Source organism: Poecilia reticulata, linkage group LG10 (assembly GCF_000633615.1).
Source record: "Poecilia reticulata strain Guanapo linkage group LG10, Guppy_female_1.0+MT, whole genome shotgun sequence".
In the NCBI taxonomy this organism is placed as follows: Eukaryota; Metazoa; Chordata; class Actinopteri; order Cyprinodontiformes; family Poeciliidae; genus Poecilia; species Poecilia reticulata.
In genome coordinates this window covers 15,253,934-15,277,038 of record NC_024340.1, presented here as the reverse complement: position 1 = coordinate 15,277,038, position 23,105 = coordinate 15,253,934, and the positions used below count along the sequence as shown (strand labels likewise).

Sequence of the window (23,105 nt, the reverse complement as noted above, 5' to 3'; positions counted from 1 at the left end):
TGTGTGTGTGTGTGTGTGTGCATGGTTGTGTGTCCTGTCTGTCTCTGTGTTGCCCTGCAACAGACTGGTGACCTGTCCAGGGTGACCCCGCCTCTTGCCCGGAACGTTAGCTGGAGAGGCACCAGCAACCCTCCCGACCCCACCAAGTGACAAGGGTGTAAGAAGATGGATGGATGGAAGTTTTTTAAAGATAAAACATGCAATTAATTTGAGGGGTTTTAACTACCCATGTCCCAATCCAATCTCAAATATGACTTTCTGATCCCAATCGAGGCATTTTACTCGACTGAACTCGGTATATCAATAGAGATCTGTTACTCAGGTAATGTCCAGTTAAAAACCTGCATCTTTCCTAATGCAGGTAGGCATTTTGCAGGCATTTCTCTGTGTTTTGGGGGAGAAAACAAAAATGCAGTTTTCAAGTCCAAGATTTCAGGAATTCATGTTTTTGTTATGAAGACTAGCCAATTATATTGAACGAAAGGTAAACCTAATCAAATATTGTAAATATGCCTACATAAGAAGGGGACAAAAAAAACGTTTTTGAGATTGATTTTGAATGTTCCTCTCACATGTTTCTCATAAACTTGTACAATAAAAAGTATGATCTCTCATTTTAGAATCTCACATTTTGTAGCTGCAAGTGGTTTCCATAAATGGAAAATACATAAATAAGCTTGTGAAAGTCCAATATTTTCCTTCATAAAGTTGCATTACTGAGCAAAATTTTCAAATCAATACAAGTAAAACTTCCACTATCTATGAGAAAAATATCTGTGCTTTCCAAAACCTCCACAGGACACTGCAGAGGACCACCCAGCCTCCAGTTAACAAGCCCAGCAGGCCCAACGAGGTGGCTCAAACGGCAGCTTCAGTAATGACTGCTAGAAATCTGCCATCACCAGGTCACTTTCCCACCATATTTCTGCTTTCATCTTCCCTTCAATTAATAGGCAGGGTGCTTTGACACAACCACTTATTAGGAAGCAGTAGTGGGCAGGCAGAGATCGCTTTGCAAAGACAAACAACTTAATTAGTGGCGGCAAAGCTTTAATAAGTTCAGCTCAAAATAGTTAGGAAGGGCTGGTGAAAAAAAAAAAAGAAAAACACAAGAAAGCACTGTAATTATAGCTGGGCAACATTTTGACTCCTAACTTACCACCCACAACTTCCCTGTACTGTTTGTCCTTTGTTTTCAATGTGACACAATAAATACTTACATTAGATTTTGTTTTAATATTATGGAATAACCAGTTATAATAATATGGCACCAATATATTTAGAGGACGTGCAGTAAGAGAGAGCTGGTAAAAACTCTCATGCGTTGCCTTGTTAATGTGCAAATGGAATGACAGAGCATAATACCCACATAGTTGTATGAATCTGTCAGACTTTCTTTGCAAAGAAAGAAATGTGCTTTGTTTCCTGTGTGCTGTCAACAACTTAACAGAGCTAAGAATGAGCTGCCAGGGAAAGCGAACGAAGCTGAGGAGATAAACGCTTTTACACTCAAAACAACTGCTCAGACCTGCAGATTTACTCACAGCCTTCCAGCATCTGTAACTTTATTCATAACAGATAGAGGCAGCAGATCGTTCATAAAATTGAATATGATACAGTATGGATTACCACTATCTAATCATTATAATATCGATGGAAATTACAACACTCAAATCATGTACCTCAACTTTCAAACTCCTAATTTTAATTTGGTGTGAACTTCCAATCCGCTAATAACTAACGTTTCACTCTTTAAGGTGAAAGCTACAGTCACTTGAGACTCTCTTGCTTCCAAGTTTTTTACTTTTTTGGACATCAAAGCATAAGTTTCCTTTTTGGAAAGAAACCACAGTGGGCCCCTGGTATTCATAGGGGTTAGGGAAACAGCTACAAACCGCAGTTTTAATGGTACAAACACAAAATATATCATGATATGCATTAATACGCACAGTGGAAACTGTCCTGACAATACTGCAGCAGCTAACAGTATTGTTAGCTGAAGAGATACTCTCTGTATCTCTTCAGGATACAGAGAGTGACACTCGTAGATCAGGTGCCTTGGAAATGTCAAAAATTGTGTGTCAAGTAGCAGTGCATCTAGGTATTATAGATTCTTTTAGAAAAATCCAAACAATTCAATCTATAGTTGTTGGCATCCATTATTACTCTTGTAAACAGTGCGCTGCTATGTGACTTCCATGTTCTTCTTCGAGTCACTTTAGGGTCACAAACTGTTTACACATAAGCTTGATTCGGGTCACTTTTGATTATTAATATAAATAACAAAGCTAAAAAAAAAAAAACTACTTCTGCACAAAATTTAAATTGAGCATCAAGACCTGCTGTCTAAATACAATCTAAAGCTTCTTCTCAAAAAGCTTTAGATTGCGCCAAACCATTATTACGCTCAAGTTTGATTGACAGCAGTCTGCACCGTTTGATTGGCATGTGATCACTGCATGGGCGAACGGCAGACATTGCAAACTCCAAACAACAGCGAACCCCTGCCTCTGCCTCCGGTTCAGTATTCAGAGATGTTTCCGTTGAACCCAACTCCCAATTATTTGCTGAAAATCTCTCTATTCATATTTTTTGGTAGCACATGTCTAAAATATTCAAAAGAAAATGCAGCTAGGTATGTCAGTGCAGTACGGAATCCAGATAATACATTTTATTTAAGTGTATGAAAGTATCCAATGTATGGAGTTGTATGCATTGCTGCTACGTTAACGCCAAGTCAGGATGGAGACCCTGTGCCAAAGCTAAGTAAGCAGTGGAGCAAAGAGACTGAGCAGCCATCTGTCCCTCAGGGTTTTGCAGTGCAGAGCGCTGAGCTTCCAATCACCCACACAAACATATCCAATCTCCACCAAGACACACCTCACGTAATCATTTACCTGGTATACACGCTGCATTTTGCAAAACATTCATATGACTCAATCCTCGTCAGTCAGATGTTGTAAAGTCATGTGAAAACAAGCTATAATTTTTTTTTTGATAAATCAATAAATGTGAACTCTGTTTAAATGGGGACTTCCCATTGTTTAGCTACTGAAGTAAAGTTTTTGGTCTGTTACACTGTGATTAATTTCATCTTTTTCCATCTGTACCAAAATGAATCAATACGTGTACATAGCGCCTGAAAACAGAAAAGTCTCAAACTTATGTTTGACTTTTACCTTGTTAAACAAGAAAGGACGAAACTGAATGAGGTTCAATTACCAGACAATATTTTTAATCATTTGGCTTTCCTTTGTCTCGCAGCTATGGAATCATGCATGTTTTTATTTTTCGAGTGTGATGACTGATTTTAGAGAAAGTGTGAGGACTGCCTCCACACAGTGTTAACAACATCCCACCAAAGATGCCCACAGGGTCCTCGATTCTGAACAAACAACCCAACATCCTTCCATAAAAGGGAAAACGGTGGAAGCATCAGGGACTTCCGATGATGCTCAGATTGACTACGTTTGAAAGTTTACTCATCTAAACACTTAATACTAAAAATCTGAAAAACCTTTGAAAAACACAACTCCTTAAAACGGAGCATCCTTATTCTAAGTGGTGACATTCCATAAAGATGTGTGAAGATGTGCCAGTGTCTATGCTGCTTCATATATTCTGAATTATTTATTATTGAGACTGAATGTGTTAAACATTTCAAATGGATGAAGCCAGACAATATTTTGCAGACATAAAGAAAGAATATCTGCAGAAAATATTTTGAGATTCTTGGTTTTGTATATTTTTCTAGTCAGTTTGAATTTATCCCATTAGACAGGTGGAAGGAGCATGAGATGTTTTACAGAGAGCAGGAGAATGTGGCATGCAACCCTCTTGTACACGTGCAGCCATGCGCATGGCAACAACATTAATCTTTATCTGTTTTTTTCTTTCCATCAATTATGCACAAAGCGGAAATACCAGCAGCAGTAAAAATATTAGATTTTCAAAATCAGAAGATAAAACTTTACATATATATTTTTTAATATTAAACATCCATCTTCACAGCTACATAAGATAAAAGTTGAAAGTTTGTCCAGCAGATGAGACGCATTAAGCGCTTCCTTGGATAAAAGGTGAGGGATATAAGAGGCCAAACTCTGACATAATTATGCTTTACCGTGATTATACTTTTTTTTTCTCAAATTATCAGGGTTAGTTTTGGAGTGTTTTGTAACAATAGATCACCAAATAAACCAGATTTTGACCACTCTGGCACCGTTAATGATTGTGTCCACTCTTTACTGTTAGTGCAACGTCCACAATGATTTGGCTTGAGCCAGTTAAGGTTAGCTGGTAAATCGATATAGGAGGAAAAGCTGTACATACATTTTTTATATTCTTCCACTGCAGAAAAGTTTGTGTGCAGACTTTTTTCTGTTTCTTAGGTGTATTACACACAGAAGTTCTCCACTTAATACCTAATAGAAAAGCATATATTTTTGCTGTAAGTTTCTAACGTTAGTTTCTAACGCTATATTTAACCAGTTATGTTAAAAAAAACTTGAACTTCTCATTGGGTAAAAGATAAATGTTCACTAAACATCAAAAATAAGGGTAGAGTTTCACAGGACTAAAGAATCGGGTCAAAATGTAACCTTACATATTCACCTGCAAGAGGTGTTTTTGACACACAACTGAGATTTTAAAGTATTTAAACAATTTTCTGTCTTCTCAATGGTGATCACAGTAAACAGGTATGTCGTTGAGTTAGGGGCGTTCACACCTGGACAGGTCACCAGTTCAACACATGGTCCTTGAAACACTAAGTTTATTGTCGGCTGTCAAACATGAATATAAAACTTCAGTCTACTTCTTGTGCATAAAAAAGCACAAAAGGAAGGTATTAAAAGCAGAAAAAAAACAATCTGCTCAAATAATTGCCTTCTCTTCCTGTCTGTAAAGAATAAGCAAAAAGGGAAGCAGGACAAAACCTTAAAATAGCTGAGAGAAAACACAGCAACATGACCTCAGGGACATAATCACAAACCAGTATGCGACATCTTGTAGATTTTCAGCACATTTCCATCTCTGTCACATATATTCTGAAGGTTAATGTGATGCAAAGGTCGCTGTGCTTATAATAATGCAATGTAATATTCAAATGCATAGAACACATCAAAGCACTGGCATTAACAACTGACCATTTGATTACACAGCACACCAGACACACAGACATGACGTAAAGGTCAGTACACGCAAGAACCAGTTACACAACTACTGAAAATTAGGCTACCTAATATAGATGTGTCATGGATCGCAGTTTAATCAAAACAAGAAAGGCTCACTGGGATTTGAAACCATGCTGCAACACATAAGATGATATTTAAATAAATAAAGCGGTCGGCGCATTTACACATTGTCCCTGTCCTAATTATTTCACTGTAAAATTCAAGCACAGATGAAGGAAGCATTTTGTTGCATGTAACCTTTTCATCTCCCCTAAAGCACTATTCATCTTCTTTATAGACGGCGGTTCTGCTGGTATGGATTACTGTTAGATCGCCATTTCTCCCTTACATAGCCCCTCTCCATCCCTTTTGTTTAACTCTCCTTCACTTCATCTGTCCCTCTCTGCAGTGTACGCAGAGACTTGTCTCCTCTAATTACATTGAAAATGATGTGATCATTCACTGCAGAGAATCTCTCTGACATCTGACAAAACAAAGAAAAAGTTTGTCAAGAGGGAAACTGAAACATTTTAAAGTCAGAAGTTGCTACAGGTCTTCTGATTGTGAAACCGATCAGCACTGCTGATCGGTTTCGGAAGGTTTCAGAACACCACTATGTGGTACAGCGCCCGCTTCACAGCAGATGCTGCCCCAATCCGCCTGTCGATCTCCCGCTCCCTTCTTCCCTCATTCGTGAACAAGATCCCCAGATACTTAAACTCCTCCACTTGAGGCAGGACGACCCCCCTGACCCGSAGAAGGCACTCTACCCTTTTCCGGCTCAAGACCATGGCCTCGGATTTGGAGGCACTGAGCCTCATCCTGGCCACTTCACTCTCCGCCGCGAACCGCTCCAGTGAGAACTGCAGATCACGTTCCGATGAAGCCAACAGGACCACATCATCCTCAAAAAGCAGAGATGCGATCCTAAGGCCACCAAAACGGATCCCCTCAACACCTCGGCTGCACCTAGAAATTCTGTCCATAAAAGTAATRAACAGAATCGGTGACAAAGGGCAGCCTTGGCGGAGTCCAACTCTCACCGGAAACGCCCTGCCACCGAGGAGCTTTTTGACCACCTCGGCGACCTCGTCCCCAGAGATTGGAGAGCCCAGAACGGTGCAGATGGTAGATGTGCTACGATTGTGTGGCAAGTTGACTTCATGCAACCATTGTCATGTTTTTTCAATAATTTTTTTTTATCTAATTCAATGCACATCATTCACTTCTCAGTGTTTTTTTGCTCTTACGTTCTTTATACCCAAACAAATTTTGCAAACACAAATGCAAGCACAACTCTGATGCTTTTTTGTAGGCTTGAAGCGACTGAGTGAGACAGAGGATGCTGGGAGGATGTTGCGCTGCTCAATGGCACTAACTAGTACCTTGCACCAACCAATGGGAATATATGTCCATAGCTCCATCCTGAGAAGTGAAAGCATATAAGTGTTAACTGAATGGCATTTCACATTTGGAGTTTGTCTTGGTAATTTGCTCACAACTAATGTGTTGCACTATGTGTGTAATACAGTATGCATGACTTGGCATAAGAATAATCCAAGCTAGCTAGGTATCCTTGACTGATGACTCTCAGGCTTATTGGGGTCTTCTTAGCAGTGGCTGCATGTCATTATGTAAATGAAGACTCCCTGATGAGAAGGAGGCAGGAGCAGGCATGAAGCTCATTTCTCCAGACTGTAAAATTGGCTTCAGGGACTGGAGAAGGATTGTTGCTATATTTAGCATCTTAACAATGCTATCTTTGCTATCTTCCCAAATCGAAATACGTTGACCTTTGCTTCATCGTTTTAACCTCGAGAATTCTAAAATATTTCTCTCTTAAGCACAGATGTGGACACCCTTCTACATTACAATTGTTGGTTTGACATTTATACTTCAAAGAATCTGTGACTTTCTTCAGCTCACTCAACTCTGTTGGTTTTGATTTCTACAAATTGCTGCTGCAAATTCTGTCATTATTATTTATGAATAAGTGAGCTCTCTGAGAAATGGTACTAACGCTTTGATACTATGTTTTGTCTTGCATATTGTAGCTAAAGCCAAATTTAGTCCACTAGTTACTTAGCATAACTTCAACTTTAGATCAGAAATAGCCTCTCTATCTTTAAATTAAGCACAGGTGTCGTTTTGTCAGCATTTGAAAGCTCAGTGGTTAGATTACCTCAGAAAAGGTAAGATTATTGATGAGGTGGAAACAGAAACCAATAACCCAAACAATCACAAAGCAGAATTAACCCCAACTCTAGAACTAATCAAAATAGAAGTGAAACAACACTGTAAAAGAACCCAAACTAAACACTGCAAATGAAATCAGATTCTTAACCAACACATAATGCACCTAAAGTACAGTACAAAATAAACACAAAGTTGTAAACATAAAGAAAAAAATCACTTAGAATAATCAAACCCGAACTGAATCACTCTACACTGAGCAGTCTTTGAAACATACATGTGAAACATGAAATTTTCTAAAATAAGAAAATTAAATTATGTTTGAAAAGCTTTTTTAAGCATTAGGATCATCTTAGGTTTGAAATAGTATAAAAACACCGACTGTAGTTTGTGAAACATTTGTAAAGTAAAGTTTACGTTTTTACAAAAATATCTTTGAAAACATTTTCAGCCTGATCTTGTGAACCAAATATCATGTATCTTCCTGCTTAATAAGCTTCCTCTGTATCATTACACCTCTACGCAACAGTTATAAAAATAGATTGAGCTAATAAAAACCAGGAGATCAATTTGCTTAGAGGTGTTAGAGCGATATCCGTAGTATGTTTATCGTCTGGAGTGCAGAGTCACAGCCGAGTGACTTCAGCGCAGTCAGTCAGACTTTAATTAATAAGCAAACTGCTTCCCTATTCCAACACCTCCAGTTTCCATCAACATCCATGATCAACTTTAAAAGGCAAAGCTTCAGCTCATTAACAAACTACTTTTGTTTCTCTGAGGAAACGCTACGTTAGTGATGACTTGGTTTTTTTTTTTTATATATAAATGCACCTAAATAAATAAATGTTTTCCTGCAACAATGACTTTAACTTGTTCTGACCACTAAGGGAATGAGAAAAAGATGTTTAACTGATTAATATTTAATTAACATTTACTTTAATGCAAAACAATGTAGAATTCAGTTGCAGGGTTGCATCATGGGAAACACAATGTCTAAGTCCACAGTCTGATGTGTGTCATACCAACATGAAATCATGTTACACTTCCTGCACAGCTTAGATTTAGACTGTTTATTTTCCCAATGTAGCAAACACGACTTAAATATCACACATCCAGCTTTTGGACAATTTTAGATGGATTAATTTACAAAGAGATCTCACTTCATAACGCCATTTTCACTGTTTCAATTTCAAAATCTATTTTGTCTCATAGTCCATCAGGTCAGTTCAGGATCCTGTTTTCCAGGCATGTGAAGTTTCTTTTCATAGGTACAGTACAGCGCTCTTGTTAGATGAAACATTGATGCAAACTGAAGTGATGCGCCGCCTGTAACCTGCTTGTGAAATCAGCTGCAGGACTGGAGAAGACCAGGAAGCGGATAATCCTGTTAACTACTCACTGCACGTTTTGCGAGAGCACGGTGTGCCTGCTGATACAGGGAACACAATGTTGTCAAGATTTAAGCCAGTAAGATCAGATGCAACATTTGGTTCAGGTCAGAATAGAGCTTTTTTCACCTTTTAGGTTTTTTACACCTTCCTCACTGCATCAGGAAATGTCAGGAATTAATGTTGAACATCAATCATCTTATACTTTCGCTTTATATCAAAATCTGCTTTTAACAGCCTGTTTTAAGAGAACATCTGTGAATTCAGAAGGCTTTTGAAATCATGCCTTAAGGTTAGAAGAGGTTAGGAAGCAATCTGCTCTTTACTTGCATCCCGAGGCCATCGTTTGGCCCGATCATCTTCACCACAGAGGCCTGCTGGCCAGACTCCCAGACCTGTTCTGTTCCAGCCAGATATCTTGTTTATTGCCAATAGTTTCTTTTTTCTTACCCCACCTTAGTAACCTTTCAAATCTTGTCAAACTTCAAGCAACTGTTGGACATCGAAACTGACTTAAGACTTTTATGATAACTATTTATTCATCCATACAACACTTTAACTCTGGTTCCAACAGCAGCAAGAGGAGGGGTTTCAGTTTCTGAGTCAAATACAGTAGAAAACCTAGGGGCATTTTCTCACCTTGATATTCAAGACCTTTCAAATTGCAAAAAGATTGGTAAATGTGATTTAAATGTGCGTGAAGTTGTGATAATGCTGATTTTAGCCAGGATTTTTCCTGCTACTTTCTAGACCTTCTCAGCAAAGCGATTCTCCCACATGTATCAGATCTGCATCTGGGTGTGCCTTTCAATCTGCAGAATTTCACCAGGAATATCAGAAGTTTCTGCACATGCACCATAAACCTCAACTGTACAGTGCATGAGGTGGCAATCAATATTTTAGTTAGCTTACAGTCTGAAAATGCAAGTGACAAAGGTTTTCCGCACTAATGTAGCCCACTATCAATGTGCAATTTTATGCAAAATGTCACCGTGGAAAAGGTATCTGTGTGTACTGTATATCTTCACAAGTGCAGCCAAAACTGCAGTCACTCTGAGCTGATCATCACACTGTAACTCTGAAACCTGAAGTCGTGTTTAGGTAATGGTAAAGTTATAAGCACTGTAATGATGTCAAAACAAATATTCACTGCAGCAGAAGAGGAATAGTTTAGAAAACCATTTTCTGCTGATATTTTTGGTTGAATATAGAAATGCTTCAACTTTTCACTTTTACAAAATCTCTAATCTGCAACGCATCTCTAACCTCAATTTGCCTTGTACCATCGTAGGACAGGGAGCAGATCAGGCCGCCACACAGTTCACAATACTGACCTCAAGGATTAACGTAATTTATTGTTATCTGCCAGTTTTACACACGTAACCACAATTATGGAGGATTATATTTAGATGAGATTATATTCTGAAGTGCATATCTGAAAGTAAATTGCAATAATCCAAAGCGTACAGGTATCAGCAATACCCACTGTATTTTTTTTTAGTTTGGATCCACAATTATTATAATGAATTAATTCAGGTAAATAATTAGGTCATTATAATCAGCTTTGATGAACCTCATCGACCTCTGATAAATCTGAAGCAGAAAAGCTCAACATTCAATCATCATTTAGGTAGATTTAGTGTTTAATACTGATTGAAACTAAAATAATAAAACAGCAGTTTGTAGGAAAAAGTATGATTTTTCAAGTAAATGTTCTTTTTGACACATCGGCGGCTAAACATTTATTTCAACGTCTTTCTCATGTAACAAAGCCCAAATACAGCAGATTTAAACTTTACGCCACTGTTTTTCCAGAATAAAGCCAGCACTGGTTCTCACAGGTTCTCTACGACTAGTTGGACTGTTATAGTCTGGTGTTATCTGAAAATATCATAGCACAAGTGAAAGATTCTGACTATAACGTTATAGAACTGTTGCTGCTCACACCCTTCCCCTCGCTCTGTGCGGCGGTACAGCTCCATCCTCACAGCAGAGCCTGCAGCGATAGCACAGGCTAGTTAGCATGGCCGCTGACGACAGTGGGCTAACAGTTATGTTGGAGCACATACATGAGCATGACTGTCAGCACTAAGACACTTCCCCTGGCTCCTGTTGATTATTGCTGATTGAGAAGCAATAATCTGAGCTCCTGTGCCACAGGGAAGGAGGCACTGGAGCTCAGTTTTTTCACAGATTACTTGTTTCATGTTATGCTGTCACAACATAGTGAGGGATTTAAGAGACAAACATTTTTTAAAAGCTACATAATGCAGCTCTAAGGTAAGTTTAAAAGTTCCCTTCATCTCTCAAGGGTACAAAAGTCACTGATGCACATTTAGGAAGGAGGAAGGTTTTCTTCACCTGATCAGAAAAACACGGAAATACATTTGTTACTCTCTTTCCTTTATTTTTGGTTATTAAGATTTTAAAATCTTACATTTCTGATAAGTAAAGATAGAGACGTTGAAGATAATGAAGACATTTAACAGAAAAAAGCTTGAAGGAATAACTAGGAATAATTAAAACCCTGTTCTTTGGCCCCTACAAATTAACAACTAGAGGAAGCATGTTGAAATCTCAATTGAGGACAACTCTAAAAGCCTTTCACCTCAGAAGCCATGCAGCTTTGTGGATTATTAAGCTGACTAATGCATTTGAGCTTTTATGGAGGGAACACTTCGCCAGTGATGACGTCAGGCAGAAAACGAACCTTTTCTAATCCAAGAACTTATCATTGCGCAATAAAGAACTGTGCTTTAGCACAAGATGTTGTGGATGCATTTCATCCTGACAAACCAAAAGCTGGAACTACAACACACCGATCTAAGGCCATGCTGGGTCACTGACAGATGGGTCCTTGGTCTCAAAGCAATCAGCACACAACTGAGAGATGGAGCGTGGCGGATCCCTGACGCCACTCAGAGACGGTTTCCTCCAGGCATGATCATCAGATCTGCGTCAGTACCGGGAAGGAATCTGACAGGGAACGATTTCACCGCTCTGTCATCGGAAATACATCACATCCTTTCCAAACGCACCGGCTAAATCCGGCGAACCTCATGAAATGGAACAGAACAAACACTGATCTGTAAACACATCTCGTTGTAATTTGAGTAACCATTCCTGACAGTAAATCCTTACACAAAGTAACGTAATAGATTGGTGAGGCAATTAAATTATCCTAATTTATTTGCAGTTTCTGAAACTGCTAAGTGACGAGACGAACACTAATTGACTGACGACCTGTCCAGAGTTTACTGAGATTCTTCTCAGCTACGAACAGAAATGCTCCCACCCGCTGATGCTAAACAGGATTAACGAATCCATAAAAAAGATAAATGAAGGAAAGAAAATGCGCTGCATGCATGAATGAACATCTGACAAAAAAAATGTTTATTTTGCTACGGAAACATGCTCTATTCAAATATGATTGGAGCAATTTGCTAAACCACAAATATACTATGGAATATATAGTGCCTTGCAAAACTATCCATACTCCATTGAGTTTTTTGCCACATTAAAAGCTCAGCATATTTTATAATTAACTTAAAACAAGCTCCTATTTCTTGATGAAAAGTTACTTTTAAGTTATCCGTGTACGATTTCAAGTCTACAAAGATATTTGTACTAAAAACTAGACAAAAATACTTGATAAGACTTTGTGTTTTTGCATGTGCACAGCTTAGCATTGATCAATCACGTATCATCCCAAAGAAAATCCATTAAAGTTTGAGGTTGAAACCTGACGAAGCATCAAAACCTCAAGAAACTTCCACATTCAGGGCTGCAGGTACTACATTTTAAACTCTTTGCAAAACCTTAAAGTTAAATAAAACCTGGCAGTTCGGGTGCCGACAACTAATCCTGCGTCTTAATGATTATACCGTTAAATCTTCTCTTAATTATTACCAGCTGATCTTCCCTTGACCACAGGCTACTCACAGTATCTCCTCAAAGAGCAAACCAGGGTCCTAATGACACTGTGTGCAGTTCTGCTGATGAGATTAGAGCAGGTGTCAGTGTTGTGGGGGGCAGAGCTGCCTCCATTGTGATTAATGAAGCAGCTACAAACTCCTCTCTGGGCCTCCATTGATTCAATGGCTTTTCTTGCACTGAATTAATCTGCCAGCAAATATGCGAGACTTATGCCCCGTGCTTTGCTCATATCTGCAGTTTGGGGCAACCGTGAATCGGCTGGCTGACACTTGGAGCCCAGGAGGGGAGTATATCAGCACGCTGCACAGGGATGAGGCTCGAGCAGAATGACCGAAGAGCAGAGAAAGTTATTTGCACAGAAGCATGTGGCATAAATTAACTGCCTGTTCAAAATCAGCAAAATAACAATAAAAAAGAGTTTATAAATCGGGATAGGCTTCATCTTCAGGGATATGAGAATACAGTGAGGACAAGCAGGGTGAAAATTCCTGCATAACTGATGCAAAACGCTTCAGTGGAAAACTGTTAAATTGCATAGATGGAAGTTATCTATCTGTGGGTTCTGAGCGAGAAGAGACATGAAGCTCAGAGTGTGTGTCCTGTTCACTTTGACACATCACTTTGTCTGCACAGCTTAGCTTCACAAGGACAGAGAAAACTAACACAACATGATTCACTGATGTTGATACCGCAGCCCAGATTCACAACATCCCCCACCAGGCTTCAGCTTCCTCCTGCAGAAGACAGGCAGGACATTTTCTGAGAGGTGAAGAGACACATTTGTCACAAAACTTAAAACTTAAAATATTGGTATGTCTTTTTGATATGAACCACTACTGAGAAAATAGTTACTGAGGAAAAGTTCAAGTGGTTCCAGTCTTTGTTACAAGAATATTATTTCTCTGTGTGAACCAACGACCACGACAGAACCGGGAAAGAAAGCTTTTAAATATGCTGCTCTTCATTACTGAAACCAATTACACAGGGATCTAAAGACCGAAGAGATGATTTCACTGAACAGTTTTAAAGCTCCATCAAGTGGCAAGGATACAAAAACCTCTAGCTGTAGATGTTTCATGTAATTTGTTTTATTAAAGTATAATGTATTTAAAATGATTTAAAGGTTGAAGTTGCCTTGTTTTATCTTGTTTTGCTGTTGGATAGCCCAAATTTTTTGTACAAGTGTGGTTAAATAAAGGTTATGAACAAAGCGGATGACTTAGTTATTATTATAGTTGGAGCAACAAAACTGTGAAGGTTTTCTGATTTAGTTTCTTGCGTCCAGAATACGTGAAATCGTACAGAAACAAAGAGATGGTCATGAATTCCTGTTGATATATTTAATAACATTTTTATTACAGAATATAAAACCATTCACTTATTCTGCTAAATCCATTTTAGGAAACTAAGATGGACTATGAGACTGACTGTGAATGTGAATTATGGCAAATCAGTTTCTGGCTTTAATAACTGCATACAAGATTCATTACAAAGTTAATCTATTATTTAAGCAACAATGATGGTAGAGATTTGAGGGTAATTTTAGCAGCTAGTGAGTGATAAATGTTTTGAAAATAGGTTATTTCTTCTGCTATGAAGGAGTGGGAGATTTAGAAACCAGTGTATAGGCCAAGGGCTTGCAGAAAAACTGCCACGGAGATGGCAGGTGCTTCTGGCTTAATGGACTGTTTCCCTGAAATCATTTGCAGGCCGGGTGGTTGCCAACATTGGCAGGGTCAGGAGTGGTTTTCTCTATGCAAGTGCCTGCTTGTGTCCATAAGCTAAGGGCTTTTTTCTAAATTTAGAAAATAGTTGGGAAACTCAGCTTTTACCTTTCGTTTGGCATCTTTTAGGAACTGCTACCCCTTGGAAAACTGTCCGTACCTTAGTTTATCTCAAACTTCTTCATTTTCTGGAGTTTAATTTTCACTCAGTCAGTCAAAGCTTGGCTAGATTTGAGGAGCAGTGGACGGAAGGTGACGTACTTTGTAGAGATGCTGTGAGCATTAATATGTTACTGTTTTCAAGGTATAATGGTGCAAATAAATGAGTATTAAAAAATGTTTTTCTTCTTGTTCATTTCGTGGTCGCCGCAGCAGATCATCTGTCTTCTTCCGTCATCACCTTTATCAAAGCCATAAACCTTTTATTTGGTCATCCTTCACGCCTTGCGTCACCATATTTTATATGCAACTGTAAAGTGGAAGAGAATGATTTTTTTATTTTTTTTTTTTTTTTTTTACAAATTTCCAAAAACGAAGCTCTTTATTGCCAAGTTAATTTGAAAAGTGTACTCTACTTTTTTATATGCTTTTTAAGAAATGATCCATTTGTCTCAGTGGTTGTTTGACTGCAGCTAATGATGCTCATTTAACACCTTCAGCCAGAATCTCAAGTTCTTCTGCTTTGCTTCTGGGGTTGATTCACATGATAAAAAAACAACCCGTCCTCTTTCTGAAAGTTTATTTAAACTCGCATATAATTGTTTGCTCAGATGAATGTGGCACCATTTGCATCTGAAAGGCTGAACTATGACGTCACACAACAAAGAAGAGTGTTTTAGATCTGCTTTACATTTTGCCTACAGTTTTCACAAATTGTGTGAATTAACCTATCACAAGCTGGCAGAGCCATAGTGTCCTCAACTGGATAACCAAAATGTAATATTATGTTTTGTGTATGCAAACATTTGAAATTCAAGAAGTAAAAAATCTGTTTCATTTTCTGTCATTTAAGAGTTAGAAATAACCAACTGAACTAAATCAGTCAAACTTTACTCTTAATTTAACATCAGATAGTGAAAAAAAACATTATTTTTATAAAGTGTATTTAACTATCTGGCTTGCACTGTAGCTATTTGTATATTAGAGCCTTCACAATAATATCAACAAGTAACATTAATCTCTTATAGCTGCGCTGCCAATTTAAGCCAATAAGGTTATTGATTTGTTGTGAACACCTTAAACTGATCCGGATCGTGACAAAAAGAGATCCACTTATATTTCTATGTATTGTAAATAAGCAGCGCTTGCTCCGGTACCACATCGCTAATGTTGCTTTATTACATTGCACGTTAAAAACAAAAACTAATTTACATTTCCCATAAGCATCTAAATACTTATCGGTAACGTTTAACACCTTACAGTGCCGCTTTAAAGTTCTGGGAAATAAAGGTATGTGCTCTTAAAAATAATTATTATCGCCGTATGCACATACATTTTATGAATATAATAAAGAAAACAGAAAGGGTGCAAAAGACGGTAAGAGTCGCGCGAATACACGGCGTGGATGAAACGGGTGCACTAATTAGTCCTGCAATGTCTCTCTGACAACCTCGTCTCTGTGGCAGCGTAAAAGCACTTTAATTATTATTATTATTAAATATAGATATGGGGCTTCACTGTTGCGTCACAGATCGCAGGTTCAGGCTACGAGATCTCACGCTGCAATGACGGCGCGAGCGAGAAACACAAAAGGACCTTTCAACAGGATGCCATTCACAACAGGGTGAAATAATTACCATCCCGGCGTTAGAAACATGTTCAAAGGGAAGCCAGCCACGTCTATAGAATGGATTGATTGTCCAAATTGCCCACGTTTGTGAATACAATTAAAGCATGTGATCTAAAAACTAGTGTGCAGCATGTAGGCCTACAGAAGCAAATGCATCGACCCGAATGCATCATGCTGGGAATGGTTCCCCATCCAGTGGCTGCTCTACAACCTCAGAGGGGGATTTGAGCATGCAGGGGGAAGGAATTGGTGCATGTTCCCCTTCAGGGATGAAAGCAGTCCGTGCACGGCAAGGCTCGTCTCTTACCCTTGGAAGCATCCTTGTCTTCTTTAGCCTTCGCCACTTTTCCGCTCATAGATCCCAGTTTGGATGTGTAATTCCCGATTTAGGTAAAAATCGAAATCCCCCTATTTGCTGACCGTCCTCAGCGATATCCTTCCCAGAGATAAGGGTTCTGTGAGGAGAGAAATGCCGATGAGAGTCACATTATTGTTTGGTTTTCCACAAGAGAAGAGCAGCGTTTGGTGACAGACACATCATGAAGCCTAACAAAGGACAGTGGGGGGATGCAACCCAATTCAGTTCAATTAGGCATCAATGAAAACATCCAACTCTTGCTGCCCTCTGCACACACTCACATGTCACAAGACAAAAGGAGCAGCACAGTTCCATTAAACATCCGGAACCAGAACTGTGAGCATCTCCGTGCCTACCTTATCTCCTCCACGTTTTCTGCTACATCAATGCACATTGATGAAAGGAAGCGCTCCCACCACGAATCCTGTTATGTACCAAAAAAGACAAAAAAAAATCACGACCTACTCTACTGTGACAAAGGACCAGGGCAGATAAAAAAAAAGAAGAAAAAAAAGCTGCGAAATGGAGCGCAGCCTTTCTCCCCCCAAAAGGTTCTGAAGTCAAAACAGTGAAGCACACCACCTAACAAACCCAGAGAGGAATGCCATCCAGCGCAGCTCCTGCCACCAGCTTTTTGTTTTTGGCGTCTGCCTCTTTTTTTGTCTCTGCCCTGCTCTTCTGAACGCTCAGCAGGCACAATCAACAGGACGCACAAAGTGAGAGCGCTCCGCCCGTTTCAGCGCCGATTCACGCAGCGGACATTGGGTTTTGGACCTCAATATCACTGCTGGTATGTAAACGAGCTGTCCCATCCATAAAAGCGGTGTGTGTGTGTGTGTGTGTGTGTGTGAGCCGTGCTGTCGATGCGGTGAAGAATTACAGCAGGGGGTTGAGCTGCTGCTGCTGCTGCATGGCGCGCACCATCTTGCTGTTGCTCTCATTCAGTCGCCTCAGTGGCGGAGCATTGCGTTTTCCCATTCACATCCAGGCTGCGCATTCTCCAAACACTGGCTTTATTAAAGGCATAACTTACAATGCGAAGCAGTGGCTCTGACTTGTATAACGCAAAAACAGAAGGTAAATAATTTAAGAACGGTGTTTTATTGTTACCAGTTCACACTGGGACACCTGGTGACACCTGTGTGACCTGACAGGTGCCTAAAGTTTGGAAATCGGGCCCAAGTAGGTGCAGCTCAGTAAACTAAAGCAAAAAGGTTTCACTTTGTGTAATTTAAGCTCAACAAGCTCATGTCTTATATAGATTCATTACATGCACCGCTGAAGCTTTTAATTAAAAAGAATTTACAAAAATTACCGCAATACAGAAATATCAGCCTTCTAATATATTATCTAAGTGCCATACAATATATGCCCTCAGGGCTTCGTTTTTGTGATTTATTGCACCAATGTGTTGTGGCCTAAAGCTAATTGGGAGTTCAGAAGTTCATTTCACTTTAATATCAGCCTTCGGCTTATTTGCATTGTTTGCCCTGGTGTCCGTCGTCTTCCTCTTGACTATACTCCATACACGCTCTGTGGGATTTAGGCCAAGCAAATTTTCCGGTCAGCAAAGCACAGCGATAACCGAGTCATTAAACTTGGTAATGATGGTTTTGGTAATGTAGGCCGGTGCCAAGTTATGCTGGGAAATGAAATCTGTGTCTCCATGAATGGAAGGATGAGGCGATCAAAAGTTTCCTGGTAGACAGCTGCTCAGATCACACACTTAATAAAATACAAACAAAACCAGCAGATGGCTTCCGAGATCGTCTCTGGTTTGCGAGTGTCACACACAAGGAATGAGATCCACGTCCGGGACACGTCTTGCTGAGGGTCTTGAACCGCTAGCTGACTCCAGGCTTTACAAATCTCACCCAGCTTTTTCCTCTCAAGAGTGTGGTTAATCCATGTCGTTTCTCCCAACTTTCCATTAATATGCTTGGATGCATCACTATTAATAGCCAGCATCTTTTATGGCTTATACTCCTCATAGAGGGTGTAAATCTGTAAATATGTGTATCAGTTTATTCACATTCACTTCCACCTGTACTTACTCTTAATGTTTCCTTATTTTCAAAGACAAATTTACACTGACACAGCAGGCTCATAAGGTCTAAATCCCCACTGTGAAATTTTCACAAAATGCAATGATTTTAAAAAGCAAACTGGTAAAGAAATCACAAGAGGCACACAAGTCAAGATGAAAATGGTAAACACTGCAGGGAGACAAGGTGAAGGAGAAGTGGGATTAGAAACATAAAAAATAAATAAAAGAAAGCTTATTACAAATGGATAGACTCAAAAAAACGAATTAATTTTTCTTTCTGTGACATCATTGGATAAAAGGTAGTGGAAGCTCGATTAGGGTTTTGTTTTTTGTTTTACAGCTAAATAGCAAAGAAGCAAACAAAAAACACTAAAACTGACCAAAGCATGTTGATCTGCAGGAGACAAACTAAATCTAACATAAGTTTTACAAAAAGTTTGCAGCAGCTATTTGACTATTTCCTACCATACAGTAATAATTGTTTGATTTGTGTGACTAAATTTGATTAAATTGTGATTAAATTGTGATTAAATTGTTTTACTCCCAGTAACATTTGATTTTGAAGGGTATGGATATTATAAAGTCCTTACCTTGACACTGCGGAGAAGCCTGGAAGCTGCAGCTGAACCTTCCTGTTAAAGTCTCCAGTTTCATACAGTAATGTCACCACATGGAAAGTTCACACCGACTTGTCATTAGAGCTTCCATGTTGACGTCAGAACACAACTCACAGCAAAGTTTTTCAGCTTTGATCCAGAAGTCCAGTCCGATCGCAGCTGGATATTTGCAGAGGTGATGTGACATCTCCAGGTTGAGCAGGTCTGTGCTACTCTGTGGTGTACGAGGAAACAGACCTGTAGTTGGAAGGTTGCAAGATCTGTTATTTTTAGAAGAAACTTGAACCTCTTTGAACTTTCTTGACATGCTCAGATCTTCTTCCATTTGTCTAAGTTTGTCTGATGTGTTGTGAGGTAAAGTGCCTTTGCCTCAAATGGTCAGTGCAGATTTTACACAGAGATACTTTCTTTGGTCTCTGGATTAAAAGAGTGACCTATGCTGAATTTAAAAAAATAATAATTTCAGAGTTTAAGTTGCATTTGACTCGACCTGAGTTATAAAACAAACAAAAAAAAGTATTTTCACAGTAACATAAACACTGTAGTATTGCAGAGATCTGTCTCACAATATGGACACTTGCACAAGCTACTGCATAAAATGTGAGGGTTAGAGAGAGTGGAAATGTCACTGGATTGTGTTCCCACTGTGTCCATGGCCTGTGACCTGTTTTGACCTTTCCAGCAGAGCTGCGTCCGTCCTCAGTCTGTTTAAAGCAAAGCCCAGAGGCATGTTAGATTCGGCAGTAGCAACCTCCTGACTCACACTCTGTCACACCCAGCCAGTGTCCACCCATGTCACAAAATAACTCTGAATCACTTGTTTTGAGCTGCTGATTGCGATATTTCAGCCAGATAACAATGACAACGCTTTCAGCTCACGTTATTCCACACACACGCACAAAGACAAGTCTGTGTGCTTGCAAAATTACAATTTTTATGCAACAGACAATGCCCTTCAAAATGATTAGCAATGTTAGAAAATGTCTTAAATGTCTGATTAAGTTTTAAAATAATTTAGAGCTGTGTGTATGTTATACAAACTTAAAATAAAGGTTTTAAGTTTGTCTAACTAAAATTAAACTGACAAGGTCTTACATAGAGGTGTCTGTGTAGTCATATGTGTGGCTCTTCTAAATTATGAGATCAACTCCAAAATCAAAACATAATTTCTCAAGAAAACAATTACCAACTTTCATTTCTAGGTCTGAAATTGTCTAGTCTTTCAAAGTCAGTGGAAATAACTCAAATTATCTTCATCTTCAGTGTCAGAAATAACAACAAGGAAAAGCACTGCACAACATTTTATAAGCAAAATACATTTCTAATCAACTGAACAATGAGTGGATGAGTGAATTATCTATTTTTCTCAGTGGGGAAGGGATGTTTTCAAGAAAGTTTAAACGTTTCAAGGCATTCAGTGGAGATTTTAAAATCCTTAATTCCAGTGTCTTTTATCAAACACAGCGCTCTGAACCAAACAGAAACGTATAGACATTTGTGAAAGAGGATGCAACTACTGAAAGAAAACCACAAAACCAATGGATGAACCAGCTTCTACTGAAACAGAGGAGATGCTGTCATACTGCAGGTCTGACATAAAGATAGAAAAATGAGAATAACTGGGCATTTCTGAGCACAATGTGTTTTTTGTGTCAGACAGCTGCAGGATTATGATTTGAGGTACACAAGTGTTGGCATTCCCTCTGAAATATTTAAAGAGCTGGAATCTGCCAAAGTAACAAATTCAGCTATGTTGAATGGCAAGACGTATGTTAAAATCAACTTTAAGTTGCATGAAGTGTTCACACATTTGATGAGGTTGAAGAAACAGTAAGGAAACAATTTAATTTGCTGCTGTTGGGGAACAAACTTCAAGAAAATTGAAAAACAGAAAAATTCTTCAGTAACTGGATTCATTTAAATCAAGGCTAAAAGGCCTAGAGCTGTCTTTTATCAATATATCTGATGTATTTACTTGGTGATTTGACAAATTGAAATGTTTATTGCTTGTTATATAATTGGTTAATCTATATGGGATAAAGTTGGGATAAAGTTTATCACTTGTCTCATAGATATATTTATGATTTATTTAATCTTTCCACATCCTTAATTTAAACACTGATGTTGTAACTTTGCTTCACTCACTTGTTTATGGTTGCATTATGTTGAAGTTTACATTCATTCATATGTTTAATTAAAGCTAACAATACTAGAACATGAGGCTAATATGGATGTTTCTCTTGTTACAAAATATACTGCTCAAAAAATAAAGGGAACACTTAAACAACACAATATAACTCCAAGTAAATCAAACTTCTGTGAAATCAAACTGTCCACTTAGGAAGCAACACTGATGGACCCTCGTCAGGTCAATCAGTGTTGCTTCCTAAGTGGACAGTTTGATTTCACAGAAGTTTGATTTACTTGGAGTTATATTGTTTTGTTTAAGTGTTCCCTTTATTTTTTTTGAGCAGTGTACATTTGTGGTAATTATTTGTTTGTTTCTTTTATACTTACCATTGTTTGACCCTTTAGATGCTGCAGCCAGAGCAGCTATGGGAGGGGCCTGTGCAGCATTTCCTGTTTAAAGGGGTGCATGATGTCACTGATTGCATCACTGGGTGCAGCCAAATGGAGGGTTATCTTTTTTATTGTTCTATTTGGTTTCTTTAGTGTAACCTTTTGAGTTTCCCCACACTAAATGTTTAATTTTGCAGACCATCTAGTTATGTAGATGAGGTTGTAAACTAGATTAATATTCTGATTCCTGTTTCTTCGTTTAGATTTTGTAGTTTGGTGTGACCTGTTTTCTCGTGGTTTGGTCTAATGAAGTGCAGATGTGTTGCCAATTCTGTATGAAACCAGTAAGATTATAGATACATGAGAGGGACGTCAGAAAACAAAGATGTTAAAGAATAAAACCCACCAGAAGAACCTGAAGCTGGTTTATGAAGTTGCTTTCTTATCACCTTCTTTGATCGAATGAGAACACAGTATTATGTTTTTAATGGTGTAAAACCCTTTGAAGCTTGACTTAAAATCAAAACCAGTGCGTAGAGAAGCCAAAATGAGTAATGTGGATAAACTTAAAGTCCTTTCTCAGGAGCAAGCTGTTGGTGGTTGGATTTTGATGACTTGGATATCGCTGTTATCAGTTAGCTATCAAATTAAACTAAAAGCGCCTGCTTTATTCACACTCAGGGTGTCGCTGATGAGGTAATCAGTCTGCTTCTCCTGCAGGAGTGTGGCTAATGACAGCAGTTTCCAGCTTTAATCAGTGAGGTCAAGGGCTGCTTGGGGAATTAGTATCTGCTGGGAGGCAGAAATTAAAATTTTCCATAATCAATCGCCTCACGTTCAAATACAGCACACAGTTTGCTACCAAAGGTGATATTTGAGAATTAAAGAAAAGAAGCTGAGAACATTCAGGACAGGAACGTGCAGGAGGACAGGGGGGGGGGCGGTGCTTGAGCACCTGCCCCTTTTGTTCCTTGCCTCCAAGTGCGCTTTTGGTAAATGTGTATTTTTTTTTGGTATTATTTTCTAAGCCCTCTTCTGACACATAATAACATGTACTAAAATTATTTTTTATTTATTTATTTATTTATTATTTATTTTTGTACAACATAATAAGCCCTCCGGTCACCTTGTTTCCTTTGACCTTTTGCATGTGACAAATGACGCAGTTGCCTCTCGCGCAGTGAGATAAGGCGGCTAACTGGAGCTCAACGTAGCGAACGTTCCAGATTACAGAACAGTTTTTGGTGAATAAAAAAATGTTTTTGGTGAATAAAGTGGAGTAGACTTGCTAATTGTCAGATGACGGAAAACGTTGAAAGTATCGTTTCTGCTTCAGCTCGGAGTCGCGGTTTAAGCAGA

At 38.8% G+C, this 23,105-nt stretch overlaps 2 protein-coding genes across 6 annotated transcripts in view; one reads left to right on the top strand and one right to left on the bottom strand.

Moving 5' to 3' along the window:
- The window catches only part of fgf13a (fibroblast growth factor 13a), a 105,388-nt gene extending 85,942 nt beyond the window's left edge, over window positions 1-19,446 (bottom strand). For 2 of the 5 annotated variants that reach the window (XM_008420727.2, XM_008420729.2), the window contains exons 1-2: window positions 16,919-17,520; window positions 16,512-16,659 (exon numbers count right to left, since the gene is read on the bottom strand). In XM_008420727.2, coding sequence (XP_008418949.1) covers window positions 16,512-16,560 — 49 coding nt within the window. In that variant the 5' untranslated portion in view covers window positions 16,561-16,659; window positions 16,919-17,520. Of the gene's footprint in view, window positions 1-16,511; window positions 16,660-16,918; window positions 17,521-19,199 lie in introns of those variants that run through there. The other 3 variants (XM_017307098.1, XM_017307097.1, XM_017307099.1) reach the window with 3 other exon arrangements.
- The window catches only part of f9a (coagulation factor IXa), a 24,811-nt gene continuing 18,970 nt past the window's right edge, over window positions 17,265-23,105 (top strand). The window contains exon 1 of the mRNA XM_017307096.1: window positions 17,265-17,352. The gene's annotated coding sequence lies outside the window, so the exon portion shown is untranslated. The remainder of the gene's footprint in view (window positions 17,353-23,105) is intronic.